The sequence below is a fragment of the Crocuta crocuta genome, unplaced genomic scaffold (assembly GCF_008692635.1).
Source record: "Crocuta crocuta isolate KB4526 unplaced genomic scaffold, BGI_CrCroc_1.0 scaffold6, whole genome shotgun sequence".
NCBI classification, from domain to species: Eukaryota; Metazoa; Chordata; class Mammalia; order Carnivora; family Hyaenidae; genus Crocuta; species Crocuta crocuta.
The window spans coordinates 5259776-5275406 of record NW_027531917.1 but is presented as its reverse complement, the minus strand read 5'-3'; the positions used below and the strand labels follow the sequence as shown (position 1 = coordinate 5275406).

Here is a 15631-nt window from a genome sequence, read left to right as displayed (position 1 = left end):
TGCCTGGGTGGCTTAATCGGTTAAGTGTCCGACTTTCGCTCAGGTCATGATCTCGAGGTTCGTGGGTTCAAGCCCCGTGTCGGGCTTTGTGCTGACTGCCAGCTCAGAGCCTGGAGCCTGTTTCAGAGTCTGTCACTCCCTCTCTCTCTGACCCTCCCCTGCTCACTCTGTCTCTCTCTCTCTCTCCTAGAAATAAATAAAAACATTAAAAAAATTTTAAATGCAAAAACTGAGAGAACTAAAATAATTTGCCCAAGATCATGAAACAAATAGGTAGCAGAGCTAAATTTTGAAAGTTTTCTTTGTTTTCAAAACCATATATTTTGCAACAAAAATAATTTAAAATTTATTGATTAGCCATCCTGAATTTCAGTAACCCTTTTCTTGGTCTATAATCAATCATAAAGAACATCTGTATGTGTGTTCCTTCTGGCATTTCATTAAAAACAAAACAAAACAAAACAAAAAGTTGAGTACCTATTCTGTGCCTAGTTCTGTGCTCAACAGTGAATTTGCTGAGAAGAACTAAGCACAACTCCTGACCTCCAGGGCATATTAGAGAGGGAGGCAGGCACTTGCATAGTAAATACCAATACCATGCCGTAAGTGTGTCAAATCATTGCTAGATTAAGATATAAAGGGAGGAAAAAGTAAACAATCAGGTCTTCCTAAAAGGGAAAGTGATTCACAGAATTGACAGTGGAGACAGTATTTAAGCTCTACTTTTTCTTTTTTAACCATATGATTTTACCAAGTGGAAACAGTGAGAAGGCAGTCTTCTAAGAAAGACAGAGAGATGGGGCGCCTGGGTGGCTTAGTCGGTTAAGCGTCCGACTTTCGCTTAGGTCATGATCTCGCGGTTCGTGGGTTCGAGCCCCGCGTCGGGCTCTGTGCTGACTGCCAGCTCAGAGCTTGGAGCCTGTTTCAGTCTGTGACTCCCTCTCTCTCTGACCCTCCCCTGCTCACGCGCTCTCTCTCTCTCTCTCTCTCTCAGAAATAAATAAAAACATTAAAAAAAAAAAGAAAGACAGAGAGATACAAGTAAAATCATACTTCATAAATCATGAGTCCCCTACATAATTTGAAAAACAGAAGTTAGGGGACTAGTGAGAGGTAAAAGATGACACTAGAACAAAGACAGAGAAGAGGTTGTGAAGGAATTTATTGCCAAGCAGTGTAGATTTTAATTCTGCAGCAAACAAAACATCAGCAAAACAAGTTTTTAAAGGTGGGGATGAAATATTAGCCCTTTATAGTTATTGACTGTTTACCTATTTCCATTCCCCTTTTTACTATATATTCCATGAGAGCAAGGATCTTGTATTGATTGACTGTGTTTCTTAAGAAACCAGAAGAGTACTTGATATATCGTAGACATTAAAAAAAAATTGGATTATTGTTTGAAACAGTGATTATATCACTGTTAACAAGTACAACCAGTAAATGATTATTGTAATAAGTGAAACAAGAGAAAATAAAGGCAGGATATAGGCAGTGATAATAGATTTTATATAGAATCAACAAAACTTCATAACTTATGGACTAACAGGAGTTTGACAAAGTGAGAAGTTCAATATAACAATTTGATTTCAAGCCTGAGTAACTAAGTTGATGGTGATGTTTTAACCTCTACAGGAAAGAGGAGGGAAAGCAAGTTCAGGGGAAATGTTAAAAGATTTGATTTGAACACCCTTAAAGTTAAGATTCATTTGGGAGATGATCTGATAATCACCAGGCAAAATATGAGAGAAAAATAATTCCCCAATTCTAGTACTTATCTGGTGAATAAAAATGTTTAATATATTATAACTTTGTTCAAATTTATGTCATCCATATCTTTTGAATGCCTTAGAGGGATAAAAAAATAGTATTTGTTATCAAATCCATTTGAGATCATTATAATTCACTATCTCTTACAGCAGAAACAGGGGAGGTAGAAATAGATTAATTAACTGTCTCCAAAGTCCTGAATTGCAACTGGGGAGGGGGCAAATACAGGCAATGTAATTGTCAATCCAAGTTATCACCACAAATTTTATTACATGGTAGATAACATATAGACATGATATAAGGTTAAATAAACTAAAATTGATTTAAATTATAATAGAGTTTGGAGAACATTGAGATTTGTTTAGATTTTGATATTACCTACATCATATTAGAAATGGCCAAGCTGATATAAAATTCTACATCCAGGATAAACTCATTGCTTATATGAAAATGTTAAATCTCTGTAATCCCCTTCTTTTACATGTCTTCTTGAGGCAAACAAATAAACAAACAAAAACACTATTTCACTTGCAAAATGTTTTCCCTAGAACATTTAAAGAATGCCTTTCTTTTGTTTTCGTTAACAACAGCACAAGAAAAATATTACTCTTATCACAATCTGGTTTCTCAACACCGCCCATATCAAAATTATCTTAAGTATTAGGAAACTGCAAATTTGAAAAAAAAACATCATTAGTCAATAGTACATTAAAGCCCCAGTTAGAGAAAGTAATTTTCCTCTATAACAGAAAAAGATGATCTGAGATTTTGTGATTCATTGTGATCAGGATGTAAATAAGTGATTTTTTATAGGGTTTTAATTCCAATGCAATTTAACACACCCATAACCATTTCTGGACTAATTTTTGAAGGAAAATGAAAAAAATTCACTTTTTATGTGACTTAGAGACATGTTTTTGAAAATCTCTTAAAGCAATCCATTGAGACTTCTAATAAAAAGGTCTAGAGATGTTGAGACTTGACTCACATTCCAGAATCCTGGAGTTTGTCCATTGTATTCAGTACAATGCAAATACTAAGTTAATTCTACAACATGAGGCACTTGGGGAACTGGCTAAAATTGTTTAAAAAAAAGTGAGAAAGGGTCAAATATTTTGAAACTATAAAAAGAGAATCACCTCCAAATATATTTCCAAAGAGCAATAATGTATTCTATAATTTTTACATATTTAAAAATAAAACAAAGCATTGTTACCAGTAGGATTCTCTCACCTAGCCACATATTTGAATACCATCCTTTCATAATTTCCGTTATACTTATCTATTTTGTTGATTATAAAATATAATCATAGACTATAAAGTTGCTTGAATCTTCACAGTGTAACTAACCCTCGTATAGAAAATCACTAGGAAACAAATTACAGGTTAGATGCCAGCAGTATTCTAATAAAACAACTCCTTAGTTTAATAATAGCAGCTCTAAATTGATGTTACTGCACAAAATACAAAAGATGCAGAGCTCAGGTGTGAAGTTTCTAATTTACAAGAAACCGGGGGAGTCTTCATTTGAGTCTTTATTACCTTTAATGAAAAGATGAAACATCACTGATGAATTTTAAGATTTCATAACAAATTTCAAAGTACTTGGTATTCACATAGATTAGAATCTTGCTGAAATACTTCAGTGTTACTCTCTAAGGAATTATGAAGTTGTTGAGAAAAATCAACTTGTCACTATAAAGCGCCTAATCTGGTCAGCTTGAGCAGAGTAGCTTTGAGAGGGAGGTAGCTTTGAGAAACCTAGTAATGGGGAGAGACATAGCATCTATGGGAAAATAAGAGATAAAAACAACCTAATATAGAACCAGGCACATTCCATAGTCCAGGCAATAGATGTGATGAGAATGCCACTAGAGGAAATAGTACCATGAGAGACTTTCAAGGAAGAGGTGTAATGTATACATTCTGGGGAGCTGTGAGGGGAGATTAGGGAGAAGCAAATCAGGAAATAATCCTGGCAGGGGAATACCAAAAGGGAAAGGAGAGGACAGAGGATTGAACCAGTACAGACGATAATAACTGCAAATGGAGCAGGAGATGATAGGGCTAGTTAGGAGAGATGAGGTCCAGCAAAGGATAAGCCTTACAGCTTTGATCTATAAATTATGTCTGAGAGGTACCTATGGCATAAAAGTTAAGAGCTTAAACTCTGAGGCAGACTACCTGACACTATCACTTACTAGCTCTTTGACTCTGAGCAAGTACTTGAATTTTCTATCTCAATTTCCTTATGTGTGTAATAGGGCTAATAATAATTTGTATTAATACAAGTGAAGTACTTGCAAGCTCTTTTTATTGTATCAAAACTGACATTCTTAGGGAGAGGAATGAATACACACACACACACACACACACACACACACACATTTTTTTTTAACTAAATAGGTTTCTCTGGGAGCATGGTCAAGGTAGATTGAAAAGGTTAACTCTGGGTAAGCAAACTCAGCAGTCACTGTAGCAACCTGGCATTTCCCCTTAATATCCATGATCCATTACAACTGAAACTGGAATACTGGTCTCAGAATTTTCATATATAAGTATAAAAAATGGTCTTTTATTTTCTGTACCTTGCTAACCAAGTGTTTGCATCCAGCTCCTGTTTCCAAGCTTAAAACCTGGATCTTCTACAATAGTGCTGACAGTTCATTTGACCTCAGTATTTTCTGATAAAGTTCTATATCTATGTTTGGGTGAAATTAATGACTTTGAGGAATATTATGGAAATCCACAAAAATGGAAGATTTCTTTGGATTCCAATACTATGCATGATAAATTGGGAGCTTTATTACTACATTTAACCTTTAGCACATCTTTCTTTAAAATATAGATTCAAATGTAAAATCTAGCATTTGCAGACATTGTACTAATTTGTTATAGTCACCCTTTTTAACCCACAAGGTTTTGAGTTCATAAGAGGGACATGAATTACAATATGAGGTCTAATATTTCCACCATTGGTACACATAATTTCTTTTTAGATCTTCTTTGTGCTTATGAGGAAAAACTGTGCACAGTGCAGAATCAATTGCTAAAAATTTCAATGAGAAGCAAGAAATAATAGAAGTAAAAAAGAAGTATGTCATATATGTTTATTTCAGGTAAATATCATTTTCTCTTCATCTGAAATTAGTTTATCTTTTAAACTTCAGCAATTTGGCAGAACAAACAGATTCTTTTCTTTGAAACAAATCTAAGTTATTTATGTCAAATATTCTACTTAAGAGAGGTATCGGGAACTGTGGCAATTGCAAATAGATATGATAGAGAAGAAATAAATGATGTTCAGTTTCTGAATTTAGCTTCTGTTACTAGACTACAAAATCAGAGTTACTTATTTTTCATGTACTGTCATCAATGCTATGTTGATCTAATCTATGTCCAATAAACACATGATCAAGAACTATTGCAAAGCCCACTAACTTGGTAGCATTCATCAATCTACTGACATTTTTCTACTTAGAAGCCCTTAAAAGCAGACTATGACTGATGGTTTATAATTTCTTAAAGAGAATTTATATATTTCTCCGTTCTGCTTTGCCTTAGGAACATTTCAGAAATGCCCAGTCTAACGTAATTCAGCCGCAGTGACTGCAACCCTATAGGACAAGGTCTTCCACAAGTACTAGGGCAGCTCCCAGGGACTGCTTAAACCCTGCCTTCAGCTTGTTCATGTCTTTTAAGGAAAATCTCAGGACAAAAAGAACATAATCTAAACAAGTGATTACGGGCTTCAGAAAAGGAAATGCTTAATTCCTTTGTAATTCATGCTCTTTTTATGAACTCAACAGAAATGATTCTATAAAAAAAGGAGATGCCAATGTGTAATAGGGAGACTTTTGTAGAAGCATGTTGGAAATGAAGTTCCTATTAATAAAATACAAATAATTTAGCTGCCACAGCTGGAAATATTTAACTGCAGCACATATTTCTGTAATTGCTCTAATCCTTGTGTGTTCTTTTGCTCTTTTTGCAGGCAGACCAGTAATGATTGTGGTGGAATATATGGAGAATGGATCCCTAGACTCCTTTTTGCGGGTGAGGTATTCTTTTCTGATGGCATTTAAATAAGCTATTCTGAGTTCTAGATTTAAATCATTTATCATAAATTAATTTTTGTGTAATGTTATTCATGGATTTTTCCATGAAGAATAGCAACATTTTCTCTAGGGTGCATTTCTCTGATACTGTGTTACATTAGTGTGTTTGTTACCAATGGGAGGAGTATGTACACATAATAATAATTGATTTCTCTTATAAGTTCACATGCCATATTAATATATGTATTTCCAAATGGTGTTATAAAGAGGTTAAATGAAACTCGGTTGCTTCACATAAACATTCATTTTGTTTTATCACATTTAACTGTTCAGTATGATGTTTTACGCATGATCTATAATGCTGTACCCCTTAAATTAATGTATATTTACGAATAATGACTCAAGTTCATACCAGAAAACTGGTTTTTATCGCTCCTAAGTTCATTTGCCTGACTCTCAGAAAACAAAAGAAAAAAGACAAAACTCTAACAGAGATTTGTTTCAGAACAAAAAATTTTAAAGCACTCTTTAAAGTGACTTAAAATTATGGTGTATACGAAAATCATTTGTCTCATAAAGCAGTAGAGAATAACAGAGCTGAGAAGGCATCTTGAAGTTACATTCCAAATGTATTTATAATGTCTTTAATATTTAAGAAATCATATGCTACAAAAATACTCATTGATAGTAAAAAAAAACAGAATATAAAAAATAATTACTACAGTAAATATTTTTCATCTTTAGCAGGGTCACATATTTGAATGTTATTGTATTCTCAAATATTCATCTATCTACAGAAACATGGCCATTTTTCTTACCTGTAACATGCCTGGACCTTTGCTATTTGGAATATATTATGTTAATGTTTATGTTCATCTTCATAGGATAAAAATAGTCTCAGGTATTCTTTCTTCCCTTAATTTTGTTCTGTTATTTGGTTAGATTTTGCTTCTCACCTTTCTTTTTTTAATCTCATTTTCATTTTTTTCTTGAGTTCATGCCCTCTTCTTCCAATTTCTCTCAATATTAGCAGTAATGATATATTTACCCTGTGACTGAACTCGATGCCCAGATTCAATGCCAGAAGCTGAATTCAGTAAAATTGTCGAGTTATTACAGAGCAATACCCCTCACACAATGCATTCTCTCAACTGAGTATGCTTTGTAAAGCAAAATGAAATTCATAGTTGGTTGGGGACATGAGCTATTTGTTTTCTTTTTCTGTAGCCATTCTCAAGATGTTATTTTATAGCTTGTATTCATTTCTCCTATAAATGTGCTAAATTATTTTAGAATAAATTATCAGGCCCACCTATGGTACTTTGAAATGCATATATAGTTATTTCCTTCCATTATGTTTATTCAAAAACTGATTCTTATCAGACATATACCAAAATGACTTATTCTCTAACGATACTTGGAATAAGTTTTGGATTTTTTTTTTTGATACCAGCTATATCCTAGAGTTGAATATAATGGCAAATAATACAGCACATGCTCAATTGGTCCTGAAAATGGGATCAAATGACTGCCACAGCAAATTGGGAAATAATTCTTAGCTTCATATTTCCTTTTTATCCTGCTGAATTATGTTATAAAGAAAAGATAATAGGCTATCAATAAAATATTTATGTAGAAGCATCCTCCTACCTGTTTATAAGTTATATATTTCATGTTTTAATTTTAAAATTAAATTTTTAATTTTTAATTTTAATTAAAATTTAAATTTAAATTTTTAAAATTTCGGCTTTTATGCATTATATAGGTAAGACACCATATAGTCTGGGAAAGAATAGATGTTCAGTTAATCATGGCTATCATTACCGCTGCTAAGAATCTCAATATATGTCATTTCATCTTAGTTCAGTTCCTTCTAGCTGTGTGACCTAGTGACTTGGGAAAGTTACTAACTTCTCCGTGCCTCTGCTTACTTATCTATAAAATGGGAATATTAACAACATCTACCTCATACGAGTGTCATTGAGTTGATTATTTTAAAGCTTATAAAATAAGACATGACATACTGTCAGTGGTAGAGTGAACATTCAAACTGAAGCCTCTGACTCAAAAAGCCGTATTCTTAGGCACTTTTTAAATCAAATTACCTATTACTTCTTTTTATAAGTTCACTGCCATCGCCCCATGTGAACTTGTCTCCTGTATGCACATAGAATTTCTATTAAAATAAAAATCACATGCATGAGGAAAAAAACCCACACCGTCAAATACTCCCTTCTTACTCTTCTTTAATACTCTTACCCTTCTTTGTAATCACATCTCTTTTATCCCAGAAACTCTAAGTGGTATATGACTTTATGTCAATAGCAGATACTCAACTCCCCATGGCAGGCAGAAATAAAATATATAAAGATATATATCCCACAAATTCTCAAAAACGAAGTCATTTTTCAAACTACTGCTTTAGAATTTGATAACCGCAGCTTCTGTGAGCACAGAAAGAGGAAGTGGCTAAGTGCATTGCATTGTAGGGAAGCCATCCATGGCTCATTAATAGCATTCTGTGCTTACTTGAAGCAGAAAAGATTTCCCTTTGGTCTCCCACATATTTGAAAATCACTTCAATTTACTTTTTATATGAAAGAGTGGTAGCAAAACTAAGTACAAAATTACAATCTAGTGCCAATGGTGGTAGCTGGCTGGTTGTGATATTGCACTGGATTCATAAATCTTCTGCTGTTCAGGATCCTTATGGACATTCCTCTGGATACATATTAGCAAGAGGTGGTGTGGTTAAGTGCCTGTGTTTGTGTATATGCGCATGTGTGTATGTGCACACACGGATGGGATGTACAAGGGTATGTAACTATGTGTGTGTCTTCAGTTTTAAAATAAAATGCATTCTGACTTAGCAAGCAGAACATCAGCCCTGCTGTTCAGAAGGCATGACTTTACTGATGTGAAAATTTTCCTAACTTTGCCAAGGAAATACACTAGTGTGAATTAAGTGTAACCTTGACCATCATCCCTATACAATCTCTCTTGAACTATACATATGGATTTCAAAAACACATTTTGTGGCACTTAACCTGGCAACTGCTTGCCCGTAAATTTTTGGACTTCCATTTTCATAACAATATTAACTAGCAATCCAAATAAAAATAGTTATAAAATACTTTAAAGTTTTGAGATAATAATATGCCAACCACAAAAATATATTCCTTTATTTTATAATATTTGTTGAATGTGGCTTTGTTGATCAAATCACAAAATTCAGTTACTCAAAAAAATAAAACCATTGGTTTCAGATTAAGATGTTATATTGTGTTCATACTGCAGCCTCTTGCTGCCACCTCAAATCCTTTGATGTTACAGATACATTATTTGCAAAACACAGTCACATGAGCAAGCAAGAAAGAGTGTTATCCATATAACAACAGGGGGGGAAATGTGTGTGGGGGGAGAATTACTAAAAATAAAAGCAAACAAGATCATATTTCAAAACATGGTTAAGAAAGGATGCTTAGGAGCAAAAAAGACTATGTGGAAGGTAGTGCTGCCAACTGATATGAAGATACAAAGTAGGAACAGGAAGGGCTGGTGGATGGGAGATGATAAATTTCATTTGGGTCGTATTCCATTTGAGATGTCTATGGAGCATGCAGTGAAAATGTCCAGACAGAAATAAGAAATATAAATCTGAAGCTCAGAAGAAAAATCTTGACCAAAGTTAAAGATCTGGCATTCGTTAGCATAAAAGTGGCTATAAAACCTAAAGCATGATATATTTTTAGGAAGAACTTTTAGAGAAAGGCAAGGAGTTGAACAAGGTTGGAACTCTGTGCTGTGCCAATCTGAGGAGGGAGCAGGGTGGAGTCTCCAAAGGTAACTAAGAATAAGTGGTCCAAAATGAATAAGGAGGAAGATGAGGACATGGAGTCCTGCACATCAGGCAAGAGCAAATAAGCAGTTACATCCAGTGCAGCAGAGAAAGTCAGAGAAACAAAAACTGAAAAGTATCTTTGAGATTTACTACTTAAGTCCTCAGTGATCTCAACAAGATCATGTTTAATGGGTTGATCCAGGCAGAAGTCAGAATGTATAGGGCAAAATGAGAATGAAAGATAAATAGGAATTGGTAGTGGAGACCACTTTTTAGGTAAACAGTAGCTGACATAACAAGACAAGAGATAAATGTTAGTAGACAAAAAGAAAACCAAAGGGTATTTTTTAAAAGAAAGAAATTTAGAGATTTTGTACACTGGAGAATTGGAAATTAAAGAACACATATTGGTAAGGCAAAATATCTCAGGAGATGAGAAAGCACAAAAGCAAGGACCCTGGTAGAGGATTGACTTTGCATAGTAGAAGCCTCCACATCTTTCAAGACTCATGGGGGGTTGTGTGTTGTGGATCCAGAGAGATTTATGAGAAGCATTAAATTGAAGGAAATGATATCTGATATTGTTGCTTTTCTGTATGAAGTAGGAAAGTTTATTTGGGAGTTTGAGAACAAACCTTAATTTAAGGTAAATGTTTAAGATAATTGCTGAAGTTAAAAAGAAAAGTAGCTGATCAGATCAAAGGGGTGGGGGTTGGGAGTTGGGAAGCGGGGTGTTGTATGATAATTTCCAGGTGTGGACCTACGAATCCATGGCTAAAGCAAAAATGAAGATGAATATCTTTAATTAATGTAGATAACATTTGTGTGTGCTTTCTCTGACTCGGGCATTATTCCAATCCCATGCATTTATTAACTCACCAAGCGCTTACAACAAAATTATGAGGTAAATGTTACTATTATTCCCGTTTTATCAATGAGGAAACTGAGGCAAAGCATAATTGGTAAATTGTCCAATGTGAAACAGCTGATAAATTATTCATTCTTTTTTTTTTTTGCACAAATATGTGTTCACAGACTATAGAATCCCAGGTACTATTCTGGTGCCTCAAATATAGAAGTGAACAAAACAGAAATTAAAAATCTAGTGGAAGGGAAATAAAGAATTCAGCAAAATATATGGTATATCAGATGGGGAGAAAAAGCAGGAAAATTAAAAGTGGGAGTGAGATTAGGTTTCAGTATTAAATTGAGTGAACAGGTCAGATCTTACTGAAAAGTGACATATGAGGAAAGGTGGAAGAAGGTGAGGGAGCAAGCCAAATGGATAACTGGGGTAAGTGTTCTACAGAGTCAGAATAGCAGGTTCCAATGCCCTAATGTTAGATCATTTTATACCCAGAAAGCTACAAATGGTCTTTATGCTTTATGACTATATGCCTCTTTTGCCTAAGACAGCACTAATTCATGCCTATGGTCCCTTCAAAATTGTTAATATTGATGCTTTTACCCTGCAGTTGGGTTAATAAAATATGTAGTCACCTTATCACTATGGCTAGAATAGGTGGTAGAAGATGATCAGAGAGTTGATGGGGGCAAAAATGGACTCAGATGCTGGAGGGAAATGATTCTCAAACTTGGCTGCACGTTATAATCATTTGATTTAGAGAGCTTTTAACAATCCCAAGGTCCAGCCTGCATCCCAGGTGAATTAAATCAGAATCTCTTGGTGCAACACATGCATCAATATTTGTTCTAAGTTCTCCCAGTTGAGTCTAATATGCAACCAAGTTGTAAAAACACTGAATCGGGCCATTGTAGGCCATGTTTTCTCTTGGTAAGATGTGAAGCTGTTGTAGGGTCTGCAGTAGAGATAGAATATAATCTGACTGTGTCTTAAAAAGATTGCTTCAGTTGCTATATTCAAAGACTATAGTGAAGTACAGAAGGATGGAGGGAAATTAGGAGGCTTTGCAATAAATACCCAGTTAAAGAGATGGCAGTGGCTTTTGATGAGAATTGTTGTAGTTGAGTTGATGGAAAATAGTTACTAGAGTCTGTGGTATATTTGGAAAGTAGAGCCAGTAGGATTTGCTGTTAGGTTGGATAATTTTAGAAGCAAAAGGGAAGATTCAAGGACAACTGTCATCCATAAAATAAGGTCAATAACAGGCAGTAACTACTTCTTACAGTTTTTGTATTATATAGTATTAAATGGCTAACAGACCTAAAACTCCTAGAATATGTGCCTAGGCATATATTAAAGTCTCTATAATGTATCTATTATTATAATATATTTCAGCGGTGCCTGGGTGGATCAGTCAGTTAAGTGTACAACTCTTGATTTCGTCTTAGGTCATAATCTCACTTTTTGTGGGACTGAGCTCCAAGTGGGGTTCTGCTTGGGAGTTGGTCTCCTCCACCCCCTTCGCTGTCCCTCCCCTATGCTCATGGTCTCACTCTCCCTCTCAAAAATAAATAAACAAGTAATAAAAGACTGTAATTATAAAATAAATAAATAATAAATAAATAAACAAACAAACAATGTAGGCACCTGGGTGGCATAGTCGGTTAGGCTCAGGTCACAATCTCACAAGTTTGTGAGTTTGAGCCCTGCATCAGGCTCTGTGCTGATGGTGCGAAGCCTGCTTGGGATTCTGTCGTTCCTCTCTGCCCATCCCCTGCTTGTGTGCTCTCTCCCTCTCTTTTTCTCTCTCTCCCTGCCCCCCCTCAAAAAACTTTAAAAAAGAAAGAAAGAAAAGTTAACTTAAAAACTGTATGTGAAGATGTCACTAAGAGTTTTAAAATTGTTTTTCTGTTACTTCCTGGTCTGTTTTTTCTAGTGGCTAAAAATAGTTTTAATTTTCACCATTAAAAAAAATCTAGATATATGTCAAGAATATGAGTATTTAAATAATACATATAAGTGCATATCAGCATTTCAAAAGCAATGTGAGTCATTTGAAGAGTTTCCTTGAACAAATGCAAAGCAAATATTAATTTAAAAAATTAAAGGGATCTTTTAAATATTTATGTAGTCAAATTATAAATCTAGTAAAGATGGCATTTTACCTTATGCTAGTTATATATTAATAATGAGAGCTGTATTTTATTAGCACACTTTTCTTGTAAATTGTGTTGGGTGGAATTATATTTGTTCTGGGGTATGAGAGCAAAATTAATCTACATCACATTCATTTGATATTCAACAGTGAAAAAAATTAAGTCACATTCACCTACCAATACCTCTTTTAAAACCATAAAAGTTATAGTTGAATTAATCCTCTTAATTACTTTTTTCAAAAAAATAATTCAGAAAAAATGTAAGACTTCCTATAGATGAATGTTATTATTTATCATGCCTGTGCCAGCTTAATACCAAATACTATTCTAAAAGTAATGTGACGGTAAACATCCAAATATATGAAAGCAGGGTGTACATGGAACCAAGCATATGGCTAGCTGAGCTTTTTATTTTTAAATTAGAAACTCAGTCATCAACTTCCAAAGACTAAATTTATCTCTTTTAACAGTATAGTACTGTAAATGTGTTGTGTCATTTGTAATACCTTGTACCATGAAATTGTAGCTTATAATTTTCCTTTCTAGTTCTTTTGCATACTGGTCTTTGTGCTGAGTTTTTAAATGGGTGTATAAAACACAATTGTAGTGACATATAAAGCTATTCCATGCATTTTCCTGAGCTCCTCTATGGTCATTTCTATATTCTCATTTGGACCATACCAGAGACTTTGGATTTATAGAACTAAATATTAGAATTGAATCTTGGTAGTTTCCAACCATGCCTGCAAATCAGAGTTACCATCCTAGAGAGATTTTATAAAATATATATGCAGACTCAAGCAGATGTATCTTGCAAAGTCTTCCCTGGGTAATTTTTATGCACTCTAATGATGCTTCATCAAGACTGGCACCTGGACACCTTTCCCCAGATGTCAAACAAAAGAACTTTAAATTGTCTTGGCTTTACTTAAGTGAAGCACATAGTAGCTAGTGTAGCTTACAGTCATATAAACCTAAGCAAAAATTTAAAAAATAATAATAAATTAAATTCAGTAGTAAGCTTTGTAAACTAAAGCTCTGTTATATTCAGATTCACTTTAAACGCTTAACATGTAATTCTGAAATCCAACTACCATGTTTCACAAATCCATATCTACTTTCTTCCTAGATTATTTTAGATATTTTAGAAATGACATTTTTAGTTTCCTTGTGATTGAAATTTCTGTTTCTGTTACTGGTAACCTCTCCCTTCTATAAAAATATAACTCTGCTTAGCTTAAGTGCAAATCCATAATGACTACAAAAGAAAAAACCTTGGAGGATTTAGTAAATATTCAACAGTAAATTATAATAAGATTTTCAACTGGGGAGGCCACAAGAACCAAGACCTCAGTAAAAAGAAGTTACCTACTCTTTATTTGTTCAGTGATTATTTTAAAACAAAAAAAAAAGACTTGGTCTTTTCAAATCTATAAAAAACTTTAGCCATTTATTTTTCAAATTTAGGAGTATTTTTAAAAGTCACAGATTGGTCAACTTTCTGATTTAGGAATGTATAAAATCTGAATTTTAACTTTAAACTTAACTTATAGAAGTAACCCTCCAAGGTCTGTTTTCTGCAAAATCACTTATAAATCAATTGTTGAAAATTCAAATGCACTTTCCCATAAATATTTCTTTCAAAGATATTGCTTAAGTCCCTAGGCAGATACATAAAAGCCTCTTGAGCACAGACCACAGGTAAAGGATGTAGTTTCCAATATCAAAATGGCCAGGAGTTTCCTTCAAAACCAAAAGAGTGTTTTCCTCCTTCTACATGACTTGCTCTTGGGCAAAAATTTTTTAAGTCCATTATTCTGTGCCATCCATCCCTTTCTTCATGTCCTCTTCCTGGCTCCTCAAATATCCAACGTTTAATGTTTTAAATCCCAGGTGGTGGCACACAATCCCCATCTCCTCTTATCCATAGGTTAAGTCTTTTTCCACCTCTTTGAATCACCTATCACCTGGACTCCACACACATTCCAAGCTCTCATTCTCTCATCACCATAGATTTTAACAAGAGATATGTTAAACTAACTCATTCTATTGCCTATGATTCACAAATACTATTTTAATTACTTCAGATTTTGCATCTTTTACGTGGACTTGTAAACACAAATAGATTTTTTTAAAATTTTGTTCTGGAAATAACACTTAGGAGATCTACTCTCTTAACAAATTTTTAAGTGTACAACACAGTATTATTGACTATAAGTACAGTGTTGTACAGCAAGTCTCTGAGCATATTCATCTTGCTTAACTGAAACTTTATGACTTGATTAGCATTCTCCCATATCCACCAGGCTTCGGCAACACAGAAATTGGGGGACAAGAGGTTTACAAAGTCCGTTTATGTGCCTCAATCTTTTGTAAACCACTTAGTGAGGTAACATGTTTTAAACAGCCCTTTTATAGCTCAAGTTAGCATTTTAGAAGTAATCATTTTACAGGCTTCAACTAACCTTTCTTTTGCGTCATTCTGTTTTGAAAGTCTAGTGCCATTCCTTATCACTTGTGTTTAGTGACTCAAAAGTATCTTTTGATGTGAAAATGAATCAAACTTTCTTTACTTCACTTTAGAGCACCAATTGTCATTATTCAATAGTGTTCATCATAACTGATTTATGAGGAGTTTTTGAAGTTGATTTATTTATTGTAGGTTTGTACAAACTTTTGATAGCTTGTAAGGCTATTTTTTTTGATGCATTCAACATCACTATTCTCCAGTGAAGAACTACAAAGAAATATAGTAGAAATCTGTCTAACATATTTAGCCCCCTTTACCTAACTCTTTAGTGAAAATGTAAGAATCTGATGGTTATAGTCAGAGTCAAACCAGTCTTATCCACAGAAGTAAAGATGGGGTTGTAAGTGTAGTGAATATTTCTCCTTCACTCATGATTCTTTCAAAGAATCTCTTATAGTAAAGCCCATGAAA

General features: G+C 34.1%; 1 protein-coding gene across 3 annotated transcripts in view; it reads left to right on the top strand.

Moving 5' to 3' along the window:
• Nucleotides 1-15631, top strand: part of LOC144240513 (ephrin type-A receptor 6) — an 877144-nt gene that overhangs the window by 732381 nt on the left and 129132 nt on the right. For all 3 annotated transcript variants that reach the window (XM_077774886.1, XM_077774885.1, XM_077774887.1), the window contains one exon: nt 5765-5826. In XM_077774886.1, coding sequence (XP_077631012.1) covers nt 5765-5826 — 62 coding nt within the window. The remainder of the gene's footprint in view (nt 1-5764; nt 5827-15631) is intronic.